Here is a 21,347-nt window from a genome sequence, read left to right on the forward strand (position 1 = left end):
AATTATCAGAGAATAAGATTTAAAAAAATTTTAAAATTCTTTTATAATTCATTAATTACTTTTTATTAAGTTAATAATTATTTTATAGAAAAACCAAATCTATTGAATTATGCAAGTGAAATATAATTTTATATTATGATTTATATTAGATATCTTGGCAATCGAAGATTTCGATATATTTTCTTATTGCATCTATTTGAGAGAACACCAAATTAAGATTCATGATAGATGATTACTTAATGATCGATAAAAGCGTAATGAAAACTTCGCCTTTTAATTCGTCTTTTCAATCAGTTCTTATTTCGAACATTCTATGAAAATTTATTCATCTATGAAAATAGTTTAACAATGAAATAAAATCGATATGCATTTTATTAATTTTCCTAAATCACGAGATATGACTATAACTAATCGTATACTATGTTGTACGGATAATAAATGTATGTACAATTTGTATATCAACTCATTCTCTAATTGAATAATTTCTGACGATTATTTCTTAAATTAAATTTTTTAACCAAAAGTCTTTCATTACTTTTTTGATTCACTTTTTAAAATATTACATTGCCAAAGTTTGATATACGTTAGAAATAATTAAATCAGCTTGGAAGATTAACATTAGATTAGAAAAAATTTCCGATGATATCAAAGTATTAAATTTCACTATTGAACATACTGAAAAAAGACGTGCTCTTCTATATAATTTTTATATAGAAGAAAGTTATACGAGAGAGATAAAATAAAAATTCGAATGATACCTTTGCTCTTTTAAGTATTAAAATAAAAAAATTTAGTCAATATTCATTATAATTCATTACATTAGGTCACCAATTTTTATACAAATACATAAACATGTATATAGGTATGTAAATCTATGAATTCTAATTTTTTTTTATAAGATGTAAATTTTTTTCTATTGAATTGCAAGTTCTCTATGTATAATGCTATCTTTTAAAATTATTTCTTTTGAAGATCGCATTTTGAACGCCAATTTCAATATATATAATTTCAATATTGACTGAAAACTTTTCTCTTTCTCTCTCTCTCTCTTTCTCGCTCTCTTGCTCTTTTGCTCTCTTGCTAATATTAACATAAATACCAACGCAAGTGCCTCGTCAATGTAATAAACTATTTTATTTCGCTACTTAAAGATTTAAATGATATAAACAAATCGTTTTCTACTTCGTATTTATCGAATGTAATTTTCGTTGTTAGTGCGCAATAACGTCCGTGTTCAATTAAATAAAACTAAAAATAGGCCGTAAAAACCCGCAAAAATTAAACTTTGTGGCGTATCATTTCTGGTTTCAAACGGAACAAATTTTATTCTCTCGAAGGATAATCTATAATAATTTGATCCTGTGCATATGAATGACAGGACAATCACGCGACGAGAAAGCTATTCACTTATATACACGGGATTGTGTAACCAGAGAACAGCGAGATAAAAAATATTCTTATCCCTTGCATTTTCCATGTGAAGAGTTAATAATAACCACGATGGGACAATTTATTAAATTACATTTGCAATACAATGTGCAATATTTGCACAATATGCCTATCGGGGAATATTATTGTAAAACATTATCGTTTTTGGAATAAACTAAAGAACAACTATGTAGGTGAATAAATTTAAATAAAGCGTGATACGTTTTGTCCCAATAGGGACAGATGTCCATTAGAGAGGAAGGAAACATCCTCGTTTCTATCTACAATTGTTCTTGTTCTTTTAAATTATGGTCAGTTAGGATTTTGTTGTTAAATCTATGGGTTTCTTCGCGGCCGAGTTTTCTGCATCACTGACGTTATCTATTTCATCTTCTATCTCGTTCTGTAGATGATCGCTAACAGGTGTCACAGCGGCTTTCATGGAGAGATCTATTGGATTATCCTGCGGCGGTGGGCAGGCGACTTCCCGTTCCGGACTGCATTCGGTTGAACTACCTTCGGAAAGTCGCATACTCTTCCGCGATCTCTCCAACGTTTGCTCGCTCGTTTCTCTCTTTAGGGCCATATCCAGACAGAATCGGTCATTATTGTTGTTTTTCTCATAGGAGTCTTTGTCGTCGGTTGACGACGTTGAGATTCTTAACGTGGTCGTCGTGGCTACGGTCGTTGTCATGGTCGACGTCGTGGCGGTCGCGGGCTCGTCGGCGTTTTCATCGTTCGTAGTTGCCGTCGGCGAACGTTGCAGCAGGCTGGACGAATGATTCGGCATAAGGGGATGAGATGCGCCGTGTGGCGCCGCGTATACGTGAGCGTAGGGTGGAAACATGGTGAGCCCGGGTGGTGGCAGGAAGGCCGACGGCAGGAGTGACATACCGCCGAGAGGGAAGCCCAATGGCAGGCCCAGGGCAGACAAATCAACTGGTGGCAAGTGCGAAAGTGGCCGCATACTGTGATGTCCGGCGAAGGCCGCTCTCCTTTCGGAGACATCGACGGAGCTGTCGCTATTGTGAGACTCGGGTGAGCTTATGTTGGGCGAGTCTGCGCTCAGCATCGAGGGTTCGTCCCTGCTTTGATTGCCGTGAATGCCATGGATGGGTGAACTCGTCGGGTTACGTTGCTGCTGCGACAATTGATGGGACATGAGAAGAGCCGGCTGGTAGTGTTGCTGCTGCTGGCGCTGCTGCAACGGCTGTTGCTGTTGCATCTGCTGTTCTATCTGCTGCTGCTGTTCTTGCTGTTGCTGCTGCTGTAAGAGACAGTGGATCTTGAACCAGTTCGACCTGCGACCATACCGCGAGCCAGACTTTGACATCCCGACGTAGATGCATTTTCTCAGACGGCAAGATTTACACGCGGTGCGATTCTTCTTATTTATCACGCACTTGCCGTCGTTCTTGCAGTCGGCGATGGTTGCTAAGTTGTTGTACGAGCGTCCGAAGAAAGACTGCAACAAGAATCATGGTCGAGCCAATTAGCACTAATGTACTGCATACAAAATGCGTTCGCTCGCGCGCGTTAAAAATCAATGCATCGAGAGTCGAGTTGACGTGACACACAATTGTAAAAAACTGCGTGGAAACTGCGCTCGAGAATATGCAAATAAATAATTGTCCAGTCAAGAATTCAATTAATTATACACGAAAAGTGAACATTTAATTCCGTAGATGAAATATTACGTGTCGGGAAATGAGTGCCTATTGTTAGAAAAAAAAAGAAGAATAAAAATGTATGTATTTCTGTAAAGAAGGTCGTATTTTTTTACAGCATTGTTAAATCTCGAACTTTAAAGCCTCGTCTACAATGAGTCGTTAGTCGTTAGTAAGAAATTAAGCCAATCATGTTCACTTATTCTTCTCTAAGATCAACTTACGCTCTCGAGAGCTTAAAGTGTTCTGCACGTCCTTCACATTCACGTTTGCAATTCTACCATTAATTTTCCTAAAAATTTACTCTTGTTTTTTTACATTGATTAAAAGTAATATCGTGCTACGGATTCGTCATCGATTCGTCGTTGACGATATCTTGGATCATACAAACTTCACGTTCCGGCGGAAACGCGGAATGGAGAGACGAAAGGCCCGTGGAAACTATCGGCGCGACACTGTAACAAACGGCATTGTAACACTTGTAACAAGTACAACAACGCCGGAGTCGTTAGCGTGTAACCGTACAACTCTCGTTGTCTCATTCATGGCGGGGGAGGAGGAGGGGCGTGGCGGGGTCGACGGTCGGAGGCGCGTGCGGCCGCTGTTCTCGTGCTAATTGCCCAAATGGTGCAATTCCACGTGATTCCGACACCGCGCGCTCGTTGCTTTCGTGCCGGAGATGGGGAACCCCCACTCTGTTGTCGACGTATTTCTTTCTCTTTGTTTCTCCCTTTTTGCATAGAGAGGGAAACACATAAAAATATTATCGCTCTATATATCTCGGTCATAATGAATGACGCTATTTCAACTCTGTTCTAAGATGGATTCTCTCCGACGTTGAGATAATGAAAAGAGTTTGATAATAATAACAATAAAGCTTTGAAATCATTCTAATTAAACGTTCAGTTAATATAACCAAATATTTAGTAATTACATTAGTAATAATCAAACATAATAATAACAAATAGAGTTATTAAATGGTTATCAAACAGTTGCTAAATATATTACTCTATTCTAAGATGGATTCTTTTTGATAATAAAAAAATAAACAATGAAAGGAACAGTTTGATAATAGTAATAAATCTTTGGTGAGAAATAATTTCGATTAAACATCTAGGTAATATAACAAAATATTTAATAGTATTTAATAATTAAATTAACAGTAATCAAACATAATAAAAATAACAAATTGAGTTAATAAACGGTTACTAAATATATATAACTAAATACTGATTACATTAACTGTAAATATTTAATTGAAGCTATTTAACTGAAACTTAATAATTATCATATATCAGCTTGATATTGTTATTACCAAATTTTTTTTCCAGTGCAGGGACTTGTCCAATTCATACGCGGAGAAAATATCTATTTCGTATATTACGAAATGATATTTAAAAATTCATTATACATAAATTTTGTACAAGGCGTTAAAAGATTTTTAAACGTAGCGCGCTATTGCGAACCGCTGCTTTTTATAGCCACGTCGTTGCGAGACAACAGTTTCGGCTCGCCTCGCTTGGATTGATGGCTAGAATTTCCCAATCGTCGCGGTTTATATGTCGCTCACAGCGCGCACGGGTGACTGTCACATCGGCGAATCGGCGAGCGTTTAAAGGGACGCGCGCGCACGCGGCCGCGTTGTCCACTTTCGCTTTTTCTGCCCGTACGCACGCCATATTATTAATCGTTTCTGGTTCGTTTGTCCTGGAAACGAGCTCTTCCTGCGGCCTGGTGGTCCCGATGCGCGTATCGCCGAGACCTAGTGGGCAGGCATCGCGTTCTACTTATTTTCGCCGTCGACGTCGTCATCCGTTTGTCCTCCACCTTCTTGCCGGCGGCGCGGCGGGTGGACGCTTACGCGAGGAGGAAAAGGAACGCGACGCGCGACGCTTCAGAAGCGATGACACAATTGAGAAAATGCTACCGTTATTACCTGTCCCCGGCTGCACGTCTCCTTCGTCCGTCGCTCCGAAGTTATGCAAACGGTCCTACTTGGAAGCCACGCTATGCTCGTGCCTCGTAGTAGCGACAATATGTTTCGGCAATTATTGCCTTTTTGGGGAAACTCGTTTAGTATGCTCGCGAGGTGGAAAACAAAGAATTTTGAAGAAAATAGAGTGGCACGTGTTGATCTTTCTCTCTCTCTCTCTCTCTATTACTACGGTTAAGTTTCGAATAAACCTTCGAGAACGACGCGACGGCCGTGCCGTCATGCTAACGAGCGAAAGTTGATTATTATTCGAAATAAACTTGTCTTTTTTATTTCTCCCTCTAAATTTCCCGCCTGTCACAACAAGCGCGCGGGTACGATACATGCAATTCCGCGTTTATAAATTTAATTACAAACGTAAAGAGCTCATTATTTAACATGAAAAAGGAGAGCAGGGAGAGAGAGGTCCCACCTTTTCGTTCCGATCGCCGGTCCGTCTCGAGACGTCGCTTCCGGCGCTTCGCACTTGTCCGCCACAATTGTTTCCGCCCTAGTTCACGGTTACGTCAGCACGACATTGTTTCGTTTCGTTATTTTCGTTTTCAGGCCCATCGTAGCATGTCAGCTCTCCTCTCCTCCCTCTCTCTCTCTACAGTCCCGCGGCCTCCCCTCCCCCGCCATCGCCATCGCCATTCTACGTTTCTCGTTTTTCTCGCGCTTCACGCTCCTCGAGCGAGCGGCTTTTTCAACGCGGCTGATGCGGCGCGGAGATCAATGTTGCGTTCTAACTAAATCGCGCGCGCGTGCACTCGTTGCTTTCGGAGCACCTCGGACCAGGTTGACACGCATGCCTGACCGAACGTTTAACCTCGGCCACGGAGCGGTTCGTGAAAGCGATCGCTCGCTGTATAAGCTTTTGCGAAACCGCGGAAAAGAGCGTCGCCCTGTCCGTCGATCGGCCGAGAAAGAGCGCGAGCAAATCGACGACGGAGGAAAATTTCGACGTGTTCGACTTTAGAGCGATGGATCAGGAGCGAGGTTCTTTCCTCTCGATCGCGGACGCGCTTTTTTCGACGTAGAGCGGTTCCCCGGAACGCGAGTCTCCCCCTTGCGCGGTATCTCGAGCGTGCAAGATACAAGCTCGGATTGGGCCTTATGTCATCGCTTAGCTGTTCCATCCAATTTACATGTACTTTCCAGTTTCGATAATGTACCGTAATAACGCAATTACGTAGGTACAAAGCATCTAAAACGTAATAATTTTAGGCAGAACTGAAAGCCTTTTGTTCTCGAGAATCGTAGCGTGAGTTAAAATTTAGGTAGACTGGAGAATTTGCGTCATATAAATATAATCGCATCGTTGATCGGTTTTTAATTCTCTTGCGCAGCACAATTGTATCAAAAATAAGAGAGAGAAAGAGATTGCGAGAGAGACAGACAGACAAAGCGTTTATTAACACTTTGTTTTTAAAGGTCCTAGGGCAAGGGCCTTTAAAAACAAATAAAGTAATACAGAAAAAAGTATTTAAAAAAAATTGGGAAAGAAGAGAGAAAGAGAGAGAAAGATCCAAAATCAGACGGCAAGACTCACCTTGCAACCCTCGCAGGTGAATGCACCGAAGTGGAAGCCAGCCGCTGGCTCACCGCACACCTTGCACTGTTGGTTCATCTGCAACAGAAAACAATTGATTTCTGGATGCATTGACAAACTAGCTGTGTACAAATACAAATGAATTGCTTTGCAATTTCGTAATGTGAGAATATTGCCGCGGTAATTATAAATCAGAGACAAATTTAGATGTTCCGTTAAAGATAGACAGATTCTGAAAAATCTCATTGTTCAGATAGTATCATTTTAAATATCTAACAATTTATCTATTCCCTCAGCATTGTCTCACAAGCGATAAAGTCAGATTCTTATTAACCGCAATATTCCTAATACATTGTATGTTGTTTCTTTCTGTTTTCCAATTTCTTTTTGAAAATAAATATAAGATTTTTTTTAAAGAACACCAAACATTTCTCGCCGGTATAATATATGAGGTGCATATAGAAGTCAAAATTATCGATTGATTGATATAAATGAGATAATTATACATGCGACATTTGCATTAACTCTACCTGCTACTTGCTACATATTACCTTTGCGATATTAAAGTATAGTGTTAAGATGATACCAGATTTGCGCCAAGCATTTTTCCAAGCATTTTTGCCTCCACGTTTAAACAATTTCTTTAATTATTAAGTAACACTTAATCTTCGTGATCTTACGCCACTGTTTTCTCATTAAATATTCCCATTACATATTTTCCGAGCGATTCTACGACTTATGAGGAAACACGGTCGGGAAACATTAGAAATTAACGAGCTATTGGATATATCGAAATTGCGTACGTTTGCGACATCCCATGACACGTTCGTGCGACGCTTCTTCCAGCAACAGGTCGCTTCCTACGCAACGGAAACGAAAAGTAGATCGGACGCGCGCGGTATCTTTGACAAGTGGACGATGCAATATCTTTATCGTGCGCCTACACCGATCGAGCGCACGATTGGGTAAGAGAAGAAGCGCGTTGCATAATGCGCCGCCGCTTTGCAGCGCGGCGCGAGCGCGAATCGCTGGATCGTGGCAAAGCGGTGCGTGTTACGTTCAACGAGCGGAAAACTCTTGCGCGCTTGCTTCTCTTTTTTTTTCCTTCCCTCTCGGCCGTCCGTCTCGCTCTCTCACGCGGCCGTTCCTTTCGAGTTCCTCGGCCGAGGAACTCCTTTCGCCTTCTTTGGCCGATCGTCCAGAAAACGGACCGTGGCCGTCCACGGTCTCGTTTTCACACCTCGTCGCTCTTATTTCACGCCGTGATCCTTTGCGGCACACAACGTGCATTTTGCGTAGCAATTCCAGCGGAAAGATACCGCGCGCGTCCGATCGGAAACGGAGACAGGGACCGTCATAACGTTTCTCCGCTTATCGATTTCCCTCTTCTCTCGCGCTCGACCGTTTGCAACATGTTTCCAGCACATTCCTCGGGGCTTTTTTCTCTATCAAAATATCCGACGGTCATGAATATGGGACAATAGCGGTGACCCAGATGTTTGCCGCGGTCCGAGGGCACAAACGCTGCCCACCACCGCACTGATGCGAGACTTTCATACGTGACAGACTGTCGCTAAATGGGAAAGTAAATTTCAACTAATGGAAGAGACATCCACGTTGTTTGATCAACGGAGTCTCTCCTGACCTACACCCAGCAGTCGTTGACACTTATCATTTGCGGATGCCGTCGTCTCTCTCGCCGCGGCATACCTGCAATTCCGTGTTTATGTTTCTTTTCCTCCCTCCTAATGTCTCGCTTGCATTCGTGCACTTCCCGCCGCGTCGCCGGAACGTTCCGTATATTGCAAATCTAAGTGTTTTATTTTAAAACGCTTAAAATGTTTAAATTCTTGTAGTCACCTTTTAAGCGTTTAGAAACGTATTAAATATAAAGACGCATAAAGTGCTTTTTTTCAAAACACTTATGTGTTTTATTTTAACGTGGATTTAATGCATTTAAAGTGTTTAAATACACACATGTATTCTAAAAAAAAATGCAAAAATGCTTTGATTCCAGAATATTTTATACTTAAAATAAAAATTTTCATAATTCCGTTCATCTAATTTTTCTCGATTTCTTTTATAGACTAACATATTTCAGTCTAAGATTATATGTCGATGGCGAAATCTGACTTCTTTCCGCGCTCTCGATGAGCTTTTATTTATACAACAAGTGCATTTTGTTCGCAAGAAAACACGCCACGTAGCAATGGATATTTCTATCTATAAACGTTTTACTTTAACACGGTTTTAGTGTTTTCTATTCTGTGTACATAATGCTTAAAAACATAAGTAAACGTATTATTTATGTAAAACGTATTAAACGTTTTATAATAAAACATTACGATGTTTTAATCCGATGTATAAAACAGTTATCCTGTTTTATTTTCATATAATTCGATCCGATAAAACACTTTAATGTTTTGTTTTAAAACACTTTACCAAACACTCAGATTTGATAGCGTCAAATCCCTTTAGATCCATTTTACCTGCCTGATAAATTATTCTTTGTCATTTCGAGTCGCGTTCCGGGCGCAGATATCTCTTCTTACGTGATCGTTCTGTCGCCACAGTTTGCGATAGATTTTTCTAACATCGTCGAAAAACCAGCGGTATATCCGTGTCGCGGCGACTTGCTCGGTGACGCTCGACGGCCGACAAAACCGACGAGCGACGTCGCGGAGCGTTTCTCAATCGTAGTCGAATTATTCGGTATAATTTTATTAGCGTCAGCCTCATATCAAGGCTTCTCGTTTTGCAATCCTAATTGCTCGGATATTTTTCGCAGATATTTACGAAAACCGAATGATATTCGTCTTATAGTGATGATGACGGTCCGACTGCGCCTGAGCAATGGCAACCTGTGTTGATCGGAGGTGTGCATCCGGTAACAGTAAGTCTCACTTGGTGATTCCTATGCATGGCAATGCGTTCCGTGTCGATGCGATTGCGATGTTTAAACGATATTGTTGTCGTGCCGAGGTGTCGCAACGCAGCACAACACAATGTCGTTGGATAAAATCAAACGAGGTTAACGGATTAGATTCCGCATAGAAATGAAAGAAGTGGTCAAACATAAATAGCCACATGTAATATATTTACAAAATTATGTTATATTTAGGAACGTTCCAGATAAATAATACAAAATAGTAAATAACATATATTATAAAGTAAATGCATAAAAAACGTAGAATAAGATCTATAAATTATTAATAATTTATAATATAATTTATTAGATTATATTTTATATTATTTATTATAAATTTTCTTAACATATAAATATATATAAATGATGCTTTTTTAAATACTTGTAATCGTTTTCATATTTACAATGTCAAATAATAAATGTTATAAATGTACTTTACAACGTTATTTACTAGTTTACATTATTTATCTGTAATATTCCTAATTATAACTTCAAGATAATTTTTAATAAAATATGACAGGTGCGTAGAACTTATGTAGAAGATGACTTTTATTAGAAACAGACTTGAGGATAAAAAAATTGACAAGAAGAGGAATTGTGGACAACGTTCTGGTTTTACCCAGTCGATTAATAAACGCTATCTACCTATCTCGCTTCGCGAGAATTATTCGGCGTAATCGGGAATTTTACAATTACGCCCGGCGACGATAAGTGGTCGCCGCGCGCACTTGTTATGCCGATCTCCCGCGCCGCCGCGGTTGTCGCATGTAAATAGCTGATTTACGGCTCAGTAATCGTAATAGCCCGCGCGACTCCAGCACGCGGGATTAAAGATTGCGAGCTATTATCGCGTGTCCTCTTCCTTTCAATTTTCCAACGATCTTACGTTTCCTCTCGACGCAACGTGAGAGTTCGGTTTTCGTCTTTTTCTTTTTTTTTTTACGTCAATCGTAACGAGACGTCGTCGCGTCGCGACACCCGGGCACGAGAATGCGAATCCGATCTCTTGCGAACCATTCAGGTATCTTGGATTCGAGCGCGACGATGGCGGTCCGCTCTTTTGCGGGCGTAAAGCTACTCTATAATAAGCGCTCGTGTCTCGGACATACAGCGACAAGACTCCGGCGCGTATTATCGCCACGAGCGAATCTCAGCGGCAAGATCGTCATCGGAGGACCGCCACGAGAGACCTGACCTTGTGGACCGCATACAATTGTTATTGACCAAGCGGACCCAGGCGAGCGGACCCGTGAGAATTATAACGTACTCCCGCGCAAAAAGTCTCTGCTGGGTGACAGTCGACGATGGCTGCGAGGTGGACCATCTTTCGGGATGCTTACAAAGCGATCGATCGTCGTAATTTTCTGCGAATCGCGCCACATTTGTCCTCCTTTTTCAACCTGCCTATCTTCTTCTCCACTCGCTATATCTTTCATCTTCGAAAAGAGGATTTTTCCGTCGAAGAGTGGAGTAGAGTTTATTTTTCATGTTAAAACGAAATCTTTTGAGATGCACGTCTTTTGAAGATTTAATCTAAATTTATAAGAGTAAAAACTGTTTGTGTGAATAGAGATATTACATAAATCTACGTTCTCACGCTGAATTAAACATCGGAGCGTAGTGAACCTTAACAAGACCGAGTAAACAAAATGTCATGAGCACAATAATTATTACTGTAATTCCGGAGCATGTGACAATACAGTCGCACAAGAATGCGCACCAAACAAGAAATAAAACTGTAATCAGCCAGTCTATATGCATCTCGCATTGAAGGTAGTAGTGTCGATACTTCAGAATTACTTCAGAAGAAGACAAAAGTAGACTACACAATTTCAAGGAATTCCAGAGGTATGAGGTAACTACTCGAAAAAGACGAAGAGCACGATCAAGAAAAAAAAAATCGTCCCCGTGTTATCGTCAATACTTGGATTGTTGATTTAGTTTGGCTAAAGTAAAAAAATTTAATAAATTTAATCACCAACGATATTAAAATAACGTAGACAGATAAACGTAACTAATTAAAGAGTAATTTTATACGCTTGTAGTTGGATTTTCATCCTGATATCTTTTTTTGTGATTTTTATATACATTTTTAAGTTTGTTAAGCTGTGTGCTGAATAAATTTTCAGTCTTAAAACAGTTTTAAATTAAATAAGAATAGTAATATTATTATTAAATAATCTTATGTTGATAATTAACTTAATTACCTATATCTTCCTACAGAAAAAACAATCTTTTTTTAACAAATTGATATAATGGTCGACAAACATGTGTAACTTTCACATTTACTTGTACTTTTCCGTATATCGAGATATGCATAAAAAAAGAAACGGAAAGGTTAAAACACAAAGAATGTAAAATAACGGAAAAGCATAGATCTTCCTAAAAAACACAATACATAGCGGTTTCAGTTGTTAACTCTTACGGTTATGTGTGTAAAAGACAGATTGTCCTATATTTTAAGCCCTTTTTTAGAAGAAACCTTTCATTCTAAAGGGCTAAAAAAATGTGCACCATCGGGGGGGTTCCGGTATTCGGTTATTTTTGCGTCTGTTTTAAACCCGTAAAAAAACCATTTCGTCTCCACTCCTTTCTCGTTACGCTGAAAAGACAGGGTGAAGCGAAAATAAAAAAGTACCGTTTCCGTGCATTCCATTCTCTAGACAGAGAAATTTGGCGAGATAGGATAAAACCGACGGGAGAGTTTTTTACGATTACTTTTTTATGGTTCACTCTTAGTTAACATCAAAGTACGAAAAACGTACGATATGTTGCGATTCTTGTCGAAATATTTTCTCTTTCTTTTGCTACTTTACGAAAAGGTTCGCATTTCGCGATTGAAGCGTTGAAACGCGGACGTAAATCAGTCCGGCGGCCGACGGCGATTCTTCTATCGCTCGATAACCGTTTGAGAGTCTCGCGCATCTATTCGCTCAAATTAATCGACGATCTCGATCGAGCCGATTTGGCCGATTGACCGCCCTACGAGGATGCGACTTCGGCATTTCGCGCGGCAATCTCATCTCGACGAATGACGTTGGCTCCAGTTTGCGAGGAACAACTTCCGTTCTTTCGAAACGCGGAGCGCCGTCCTTCGCATTGCGCGCGACGCAACGCATCACGGCGCTATTTCCGATTCCATTGTCGTAACCGGCCCTCGATCGAATCGCGTGCGCGCGCGCGCGCACGGGCGATTCGTCGCGAATAAATTCTATACGGTTTACGAAGGCGAACGGCTATGGACGCTCGCGCGTCCATCAGGGACTGACGAGCCGCGACCGAAAACTCATCGCGCGGCGCCTAATCCGCGACGAACCGATTCCGCGGCGGATTCTCATCGCTCTCGCGTGCTCGATCGCACTCGTCGTTTTCCGAGGCATGACGCAGAATTACACGGTTCGATATCATTAAGACTGCATCAAATACGTATTCCCGAGCGCGAGCGCATCTAGCAAATTAGTTATTGCACTCGGCGCACGATAATGTTGAAAGCGCTGACTGGATAAATTTATTGGATGTAGGATAACGACGTCACGGCAATGTGTCTCCGATCGTGGTTTCGAATGAATCTTTTCAGATCGTTTTATATAAATTTCCCGATGCATCAGACTGACATTTCCGAAGAACGATTTCAAGAGTAAGAGAGACGTCGCGTGAAAAATTGACAGACGTGGCGTTTCAACATTGTCTTGCGCGTCGCGCGCGAATTCTTAATTAAATTCCCAGACTATCGCAAACTGTTACGTACTTTGGCTGTTAAATTAACGTTGTGCAAATATGAGCAGCATTCGACAGTGATTTCAGACGGAGCATTCCATTGTATCACAACTATTTTCGGCGGATATACCTCTCAAGGCACTTCTTGGTCATTTTTACAAGACGTTGAACACTGTAAGATGTGGTCCATTGTCCTCGGTCATAGGTAGAAGCATGTTGACACAAAACCGCATGACCAGTCACACTTAGAAATACATTTTCACTATATAGAACGTGCGGGCGTCTTCTTAAGAAAGTCTCTCGTCACAATCAACCTAACAATTCTGCCACTGTTTGATACTCGAAATTGAGTCCTCTGAGAAATCACCACCCTCCCTTCTCGCGGGCAGCTCCAGAACTTGTCACGCCGACCTCAGAATTAGCCGAAATGTCTGTAACTTCTGTTTGCACTTCGCCGCGACTTCTTTCGCGCAACAGGTCGCGAAACCGAACGACGGCGAGCGCGAATCTCCGCGATTGGCGAGACCGGATAACGGAAGAAGATGAAGACTCTTGACGCGCCGATGACCGTTAGGTGAATGACTTTGGTAGGCGAGGGTGTCCACATCGATTCTTGAATCGGCCCCCACTTCTGGCACGTTTATTTTCCACGGTCCCACTTCGACTGCCCGATCGGTTCTCCGCTCGCTCGCTCGTTTGCCGCGCGCTCTCGTAAGTATACCTCGAATGGGCCTTATGGGCATACTGTGCAGCCGGATCAACCGAGCACCGTCTAGCCGAGTGGTACAGGTGGGTTGTGGGTCCTGTCAGGGGAATTCTGGTGGGGATTCTGCCGAGGCACCGGGGATAATCCTTTTCCGATGCAGTGGGGGATTGAGGGAGGGGCTTCAACGGGGTACCCTCTCTTCTCCGTCTTTTCCTACTCCTTTCCTCGCGTCATCTCCTACTATCCTTTTCAATATACCTACGATACACTGCTTGCAGACTCCCTAAAAGTTTTTGACACGCAAGCTCTACTTTGTTCTTTTTTTTCTTTGTGAGAAAGATTTGCAGATTTCTTCACGGTTTATTTTGTTTCCGGATTACAGTAAAACTAAGAAAAACTTTCTGATGTTTAAAACCAGAAGATATAAATATACGAGAACTACACACAAAAAGATGTTATTTAAGGACTTAATATATAAAATAATTTAGAAACCATTTTAGATTTCTTTTTTGTGAATATAACAACCAAGAATAAATGTAATACAAATTACTTTATTAAAACCATGTGTTTTGTAAGAAGAAGTCATTAGAGTTAATAGGTTTCTTCTATAGGAAGATCTCTCTAATCTTTTTTCTCGAAAATAACCGAAATACACGACGTTACATAAAAAAAAGAGAGGAACCAGTATCCTAATTTTTCGATATACGTTATGACATGCCGTGATTAGCCCACAAGGAAAAAAAGCTCTACTTTCGTCGCGATTAATGCCTTTTTTTCTCTGCGATGGCCTAATGTCGACGAATTAGGGTCATTTTCGTGACTTTCTTCGGGCAAGGAACGTGGGAAAATCCCATGGCCCTGGCGGCGACGCTGGTACGCTTCTGTATCAAGGGAACGATTTACAACAGTTCGCTTTATGTAATGGTTTGCTATTTAGAATGTGACATTTAATGCGAGACGTCGATCCTCGGCGCTGTGTGTTGTCGAAATGATTACGTTACACACGACGCGGTATTAGCCCGTTCTACGATTTTACAATTCGAGTTCCAGTGTGCGGATACATTACGCACTCATACGAACGAGTGTGTAACAAGATGACTCTCGAGACACGTCCTTGAAGGGACGACCGTGAAGGCATGGCGATCCCGACTCGTGCTTGATGGTCGATTAAATTCAGTGCTTGTAACGAACCTGCGATCACGCTCGTTTGCTCGTTCGTCTGGGTCGCTCGCCGATTTTCCCTCCCGTGTGCACACCTGAATTGCGTTGCTTTTCGAGCGACATTTCGAGCGCGTGAAATCAAAATTTGCTATTGCTTGCCTGAAAATTTCATCATTGGAGAAAGATGCAAATTCGTCCGGCAATAAATTAATTGTGTCTGTGGCGCGAACGACATATCGAGTCTCCATTGCTCCGCGATGAAGTAATCAGTGTTGTACTTTGACTTAAAATTGTCTAGATAAAGATTATCACACGTAAACTTAGATAAAGATAATTTAATTGTAAATTTATTTAGATAAAAATAGAAATAATATATTCTAATAATCTAGATAAAAACATAATAAAACCATTTCTTTATCTAGAAAACTATATCTAAATGTAATAATTTTACATAATTAATGGCAAATGTAACTTTTTAATTTAAATATAAAACAATAGTAAATTTGCGGTCGACAATGTGAATTTGATCAGTTAATATTCCTAACAATTATGTAATTTTTTCTTTGTTCATACAATTATTAATCTAGTTATCTTATTATAGATATAAAAATTCAGATTTTTAAAACTGCACATAAAGTCGGATATAAGAAAAATACGATGCATATATCAAAGGAACCGCTTCTTGCTTTTCGGTATTTTTGAATAGATTGAATCCTTGAAAGGATTTGTAAAGTTCTTTTCCTGTGAGAGAAATTTTATGATATAAGTACCCTTTAAGATTTACTAAAAAACTTGCTTAAAAAATACCTGCTAAACTTTCTATATACTCACTGCTCTTTTTCTCTGTGTAAAAATAGAGAAAGTCTAGAAAATGAAATGTTTTCAAGTAACTAATAATTTATATTATGGATAGAAAGCTTAATTATTTATAATAATTAAGAAAATACATTTATTATTATTACGTTGAAAATAAGGTAGAATAAAGAAATTTTTTACTATTATATTAATGGAATATAGTTTGTAATTTTCGATCAGAGGCAGAGAAACGAGACAATAAAAAATAAAAGTTTGACTTTATTGTATTGAAATAATCTGGAATATCATAAAATGATTATCGCTTAATTAATGAGTCGGTCTTTTACGATTAAAGATCATCTCTAATAAAAAAGTACACGCACCGCAACGAAAACAGACTGTTCTCGTACTTGAAATATCTCTTCTTTTGAAGCTCAAATTTATTTCGAATCTTTTTTTCAGAAAAAATATTATTCTATAGATGTATACACACACAGTATAATGTATATTAATAATGAAAAGGACTAAATGCTCTCAGGTAAAGAGTGATGATTGGGAATAAAGATGGAAAAAGGGTAAAATTAGGACTAATAATTAACCCTTTCATTTCTTTGCCGCAACGTTTATCACAGAAACAAATTTTCCTTTCTTTTTTTACCTACACAGTAAAAAATATTTTGTATTTGTGTTAAAATTTTCCATTGTAGAAAATTTTGTCTTAAATTTTTAACACAGTTGCGTTAATTTAATATATCATCATTATGTTATTTAAACACACTTTTTGTTTATTAAATTAATACTATTTATAATTATGTTTAAGGGTTAAAATATCACAATTTATATGTAAATAGATGAATTCTTGGTTACATATTTTATAAGTTGAAATAAATAAATAAATTGTGTTACTTCTTTCTTTAAAACAGTTACGATGTGTTAAATAGACATATTCCTTATTTTATTAGTCATAGATTGTTGGCTTCTATTGTTTGGTTCTAGCCAATGTTTTTTGATACATAGACCATGTCAATTTAACATTTTAATTTCATCAAAATCATAAATAACTACTTCATTCAAATATTAAAACTATTTATTTTGGTTATATATTTAACGTTAAACATATGTCAGTTAACATAAACTTCGGCTCCTGACACCATTTTAATCTCAAATTTTTATGTTAATTTCTTTTACATATTTTGTGTTATTTTTAACATATTTGCTTTATGTTAAATTAACACAAAAATTTGAATGGATAAATTGGGATATGTAAAACGTGTTAACACAAAATTTTTTAGAGTGTAGGAACAAAAAATTCCATTTTCGAGCAAGCGTAGCGTGTCATTAATTGCTTTGGGCTATAATAGAGTATCGGATTTCTCAGTCATGAATTTCCCATTATTGTTCTCATTATTTCGTTCCCTTTCAGAGGAGGCGGTAAGTCGTCCCCAAGTATCTACTCATCTAGCCCCCGGGGAGAGAATTTACCTCACGAAACCCTCGTTTGCGGTTCAATACAAGACTCGAGCGAAACGGATACATAAAGAATACGTATTTCCCCGCCTTCCTCTTTCCTTTCTTCCTCTTTCTTTTTACCCTTGCGCGAACCCGGGTACCGCAATTACGCTCGCGCGATGAAAAGTAATTGCGCAACCCACGCTTCGTGACCTTTTCTCAACTTTGTTGTGGGTCACACATGCATTCCTTAAAAACACGCCGGTTATTCCACCGATGGAACGATGCGCGCGGAGGTCGGAGGCGAACAGCACGCAAGGCGAATGTATCTCCCTGGCTACAGATGGCGCCACGGGCTTCGGCGCCCCATCTTCGGTTCTTCTCCCCCCATTCCGCCGTCCTCATCGCCCTTAGTTTATCTCGATCAATTGTGCACGTTTTATATCCGTCCCGCGATTGCAAGTGTATACAGTTTCTTTAATCGTCTTACTTCATCGTTGCTGCTTTATTACGTCGTTTGTTTTACCCATGTAGATCGAGGAATAAAGGAAGATGATAGAAATGGAACAAAGTGGCGATGCCCTGTACCTTACTTGTAAGTGCGCTGTGAAGTATTTATCTCTTTAACGATATCGCGTCATCAAATTACATAGTCGTTGGTAATTTGAGATTTGCAAGGAAAAGACTAGGAAAGTAATTCGAGAATTACATAGTTGTCAATTTAAAAGTTGCAAGGTAAAAGTAAAATGAAAATGAAGAGAGGAACTGAGAATATATACCATTAAGTGTTACTGTGTATAAATCGAACAGCGAGATAAAATGTTGAAGATTCTAATTTGCTCAATGTAATTATAATTAAGAATATTTTGACGGAAAAAAAAACCGATGTAGTAACCTTAAATTTCTAGGCAAAGTTCGCATAAAACATATGTTTCGTCCGAAGATGTTTATTTCCGTTTCTTGTGAGATAAACGCAAATCCGAATGCACACGAGCGTGACTGGACTTGTGCGGCAGGTGGAACGCCTAATCACATATATTTCATACAATCGTGTTGTAAGATCGTTAATTAGTTAACATAACAGTGTAGCTGTTCCACTAGTGTTCTCATAAGAAGAGGTCCGTCGGAGCGGCTCGTTGGTCTAGGGGTATGATTCTCGCTTCGGGTGCGAGAGGTCCCGGGTTCAAATCCCGGACGAGCCCAGGTTGCATATATTTTTTTTTCCTCTTTTCTTTTCGACTTAGTAAAGTAAAATTTCAGAAATGTCAACCTTTTCATGGGGGAAAAAAAATTTGCCATACTCGCAATGGTAAGATCAAATCTAAATCGAATAAATTTAAAAGGCTTATACTGAAAGGCAAATGCTGAACACAGATCGCAAACAAAAAGTTGTGAACGTGATTCATCAGAAACGTTAATATAATATTTTGAGGATATTTTAAGAATATTTTGAGAATATTTAACTGTAACAAACTTTTTGTAATTTGCCACCTCCATTCTTCGACGGCGGCTTATTCAGTGGCTTTTCCCCCTAGAGATTTTGTATTTAATCTTTTTTCTAATTATTCACGGATTTTTTTTTCACTGACACTTCTTGTCTCTCACAATAAAACAGAATTTTAAACCCTTGTTAAATCCTGATTTGAATAAAAGTTGCTACATTGGAAAAAACTTCTTTGATATAAAAGAGTACTATATAGAAATATCGAATAATTTTTCCATAGTAACCATAGTAATTTTTCCATAGATGAAAATTCATACTGAATACATAAATAAAAAGATTTTATTGTTATTTTCAGAATATATTCATTTTCGAAGTAATAAATATTAAAGTGAAATTATTAATAGTTATTAAACAAACATTTGCTTACATGAAGAATTTTATGTAGATTTGTTAAGAAAAATATATTCTTATTATTCAATAATAATTTTCATGGAGTTAAGAGAAAAAATAAAAGAAAGAAAATATTTTTTGATATTCTTAAACAAAGATTAGATTTTTTAAATATTATTACTATCACACTGTGTTTTTTTAAATAACTATTATAATGGGATTGTGACTTTAATTAAAAAAAATTTGTTACATTTATTTTTACGAAAATTATAAGCAAAATTAGGTTAGATATGCCATATCTAGTGTATTGTGATAAGACAATATGTTTTTTTAGAAGTTAAATAAAGAGGATGTATTATCGTCGCGTGTCATCGCTGTATTTTTATCCAATCTATTGGTTATCAAATTTTAAATCGCACTTTCGCTTACGTACCGACAGTTGGCCTGTCTATAACAAGATGTCGAATTGCTACTCTTCCACTTTCGATTTCCTATTTACGCGCGCCGTGACGTTGTTAATTATACGCTGCTCATCATCGTCAATTAACTCCTTATCTGCGCGACACGCGAGATAAAGAGAGATACACCAAGAACGAAATCCTTCGACGTGTCGCATTGCGTAAACGCGCGTTAGATGCCTCGTGCTAGGTAGACAATTAATGTACGACCGAGGTCCCTTTTTTTAAGCGCAACGAGGGCTTGTAATCTATGAATTATCTCCCGTTAACGATGCGGGTTTACGTCGGGACACAAGCGCGGTCTCATTGTCGGGCCACCACGTGATGCCCTCTAATTCGAACATCGGTCTCTTTGATGCCCTAATGCGTTTCTAAAGACAGAGTTTCTATTCAGTGACTAACGGGACATCTACCTGAACGCTCTCTTAAGGGTTCATCAATAAAATAGAGCTAAATCCTTCACTTTGGTTTTTAACTCAATGATATTAGAACTTTCATGATACATTTTCAAAACCGGTATTACGACGGATATAAAATATTGCAAAATCTATTTTATGTCTTTAAACAAAAATTTATTTTAAATCTGCTATATCTTTATCCTAGATCTTACTTGTTACGTGCGATATGAAATATGTATGAACGCTGTTGTGCTCGGATCCACGTGCAATTTGACGAAATTGCAGCATGCGATTTTTGACGATGAACTCATTTATCCTGACTAAAACCTTAAATGCCGACACAGTCGGTGAACGTGAAATATGCCGCGTCACACGCAGTTGAAAGCAGTGCGCGAAGACACGCGATACTGAAGGACCTTGACGGCAAAAGGATTCTCTTGCTTCGCAGATTATCGCGAGTGTGGAGGACGACGATACGCGCGTGATCGATTGCCGGCCCGTTAACGATGACGCGGCTTCTAAATTCATCGAAATGCCCGTTGCCACTTAGCTCGCCTTAATCACACGTCGGACGTTGTTGCGGGATCGTCAACGCCGTAGCGTAAACTTGCCGACGACAATTATATTATTTCCTTTCTTCGGATACGTAGAAAGACAGAAACGAGCGGTAACCACACTTCCGAAAGTTGTTCGATCGGCTGCTCGATAAAATTCTCGCTCGACGCACCACTTTAAACGAAGGTCATGGTAAGGCGATTATAAATGTCAATCGGTGGTCCAGTCGTCATCAGCCTTTCTCGCGACGTCATCAGCCTTTCTCGACGGCGGTGATAATAAATATGAAAAATCGGTCCGGCACGTCGGAATATCGAATTGGCGTAGAATCGAAATTTTGCAATATCGAAGCGAGTCTCCGAGGCGCGATTTATCGCGACAATAAATTCCGCCGGATAATATAAACGCGTTTGCGGGGTTTCGCAAGAGATCGAGGCGCATCTCTCTCGCGATCGTAAACTCCGGTTATTTAAATCTCCGGTTCGCTACCGTGCACGCATACCTGGACACGTCCGAAATCGTGTGAGCCGCTCGTGGGGGAAAATATATTTGAAGCGTGACGATTTATGCTTTGAAGCGACATACGCTGGCGCGTTGGAAATGGAGCCTGGACCATTAATATCTTCTTTTTTTTATTCGTTACGAATATGTATGCGATATAAAGCGAGGGTTTTTTTTTTGAGATATTGTTACGCGACCGTTCTCCTTTATTTTGCCTCGTTGGCTTCT

At 39.3% G+C, this 21,347-nt stretch overlaps 1 protein-coding gene, 1 long non-coding RNA gene and 1 other non-coding gene across 8 annotated transcripts in view; 2 read left to right on the forward strand and 1 right to left on the reverse strand.

Moving 5' to 3' along the window:
- Positions 1–279: 279 nt before the first annotated feature.
- LOC105840452 (knirps-related protein) overlaps positions 280–21,347 on the reverse strand; it is a 180,530-nt gene continuing 159,462 nt past the window's right edge. For 5 of the 6 annotated variants that reach the window (XM_036283929.1, XM_036283931.1, XM_036283930.1 and 2 more), the window contains 2 exons: positions 6,620–6,697; positions 280–2,893 (listed from right to left, as the gene is read on the reverse strand). In XM_036283929.1, the coding sequence (XP_036139822.1) occupies positions 1,745–2,893; positions 6,620–6,697 (1,227 nt within the window). In that variant the 3' untranslated portion in view covers positions 280–1,744. Of the gene's footprint in view, positions 2,894–6,619; positions 6,698–13,293; positions 15,367–21,347 lie in introns of those variants that run through there. The other variant, XM_012687388.3, reaches the window with a different exon arrangement.
- LOC105840444 overlaps positions 17,658–21,347 on the forward strand; it is a 105,626-nt gene continuing 101,936 nt past the window's right edge. The window contains exon 1 of the long non-coding RNA XR_004962410.1: positions 17,658–17,968. This is a non-coding gene — a long non-coding RNA (uncharacterized LOC105840444). The remainder of the gene's footprint in view (positions 17,969–21,347) is intronic.
- Positions 18,504–18,575, forward strand: Trnap-cgg. Its single transcript has one exon. It is a non-coding gene; the product is annotated as a tRNA-Pro (tRNA).

The sequence above is a fragment of the Monomorium pharaonis genome, chromosome 3 (assembly GCF_013373865.1).
Source record: "Monomorium pharaonis isolate MP-MQ-018 chromosome 3, ASM1337386v2, whole genome shotgun sequence".
NCBI lineage: Eukaryota > Metazoa > Arthropoda > Insecta > Hymenoptera > Formicidae > Monomorium > Monomorium pharaonis.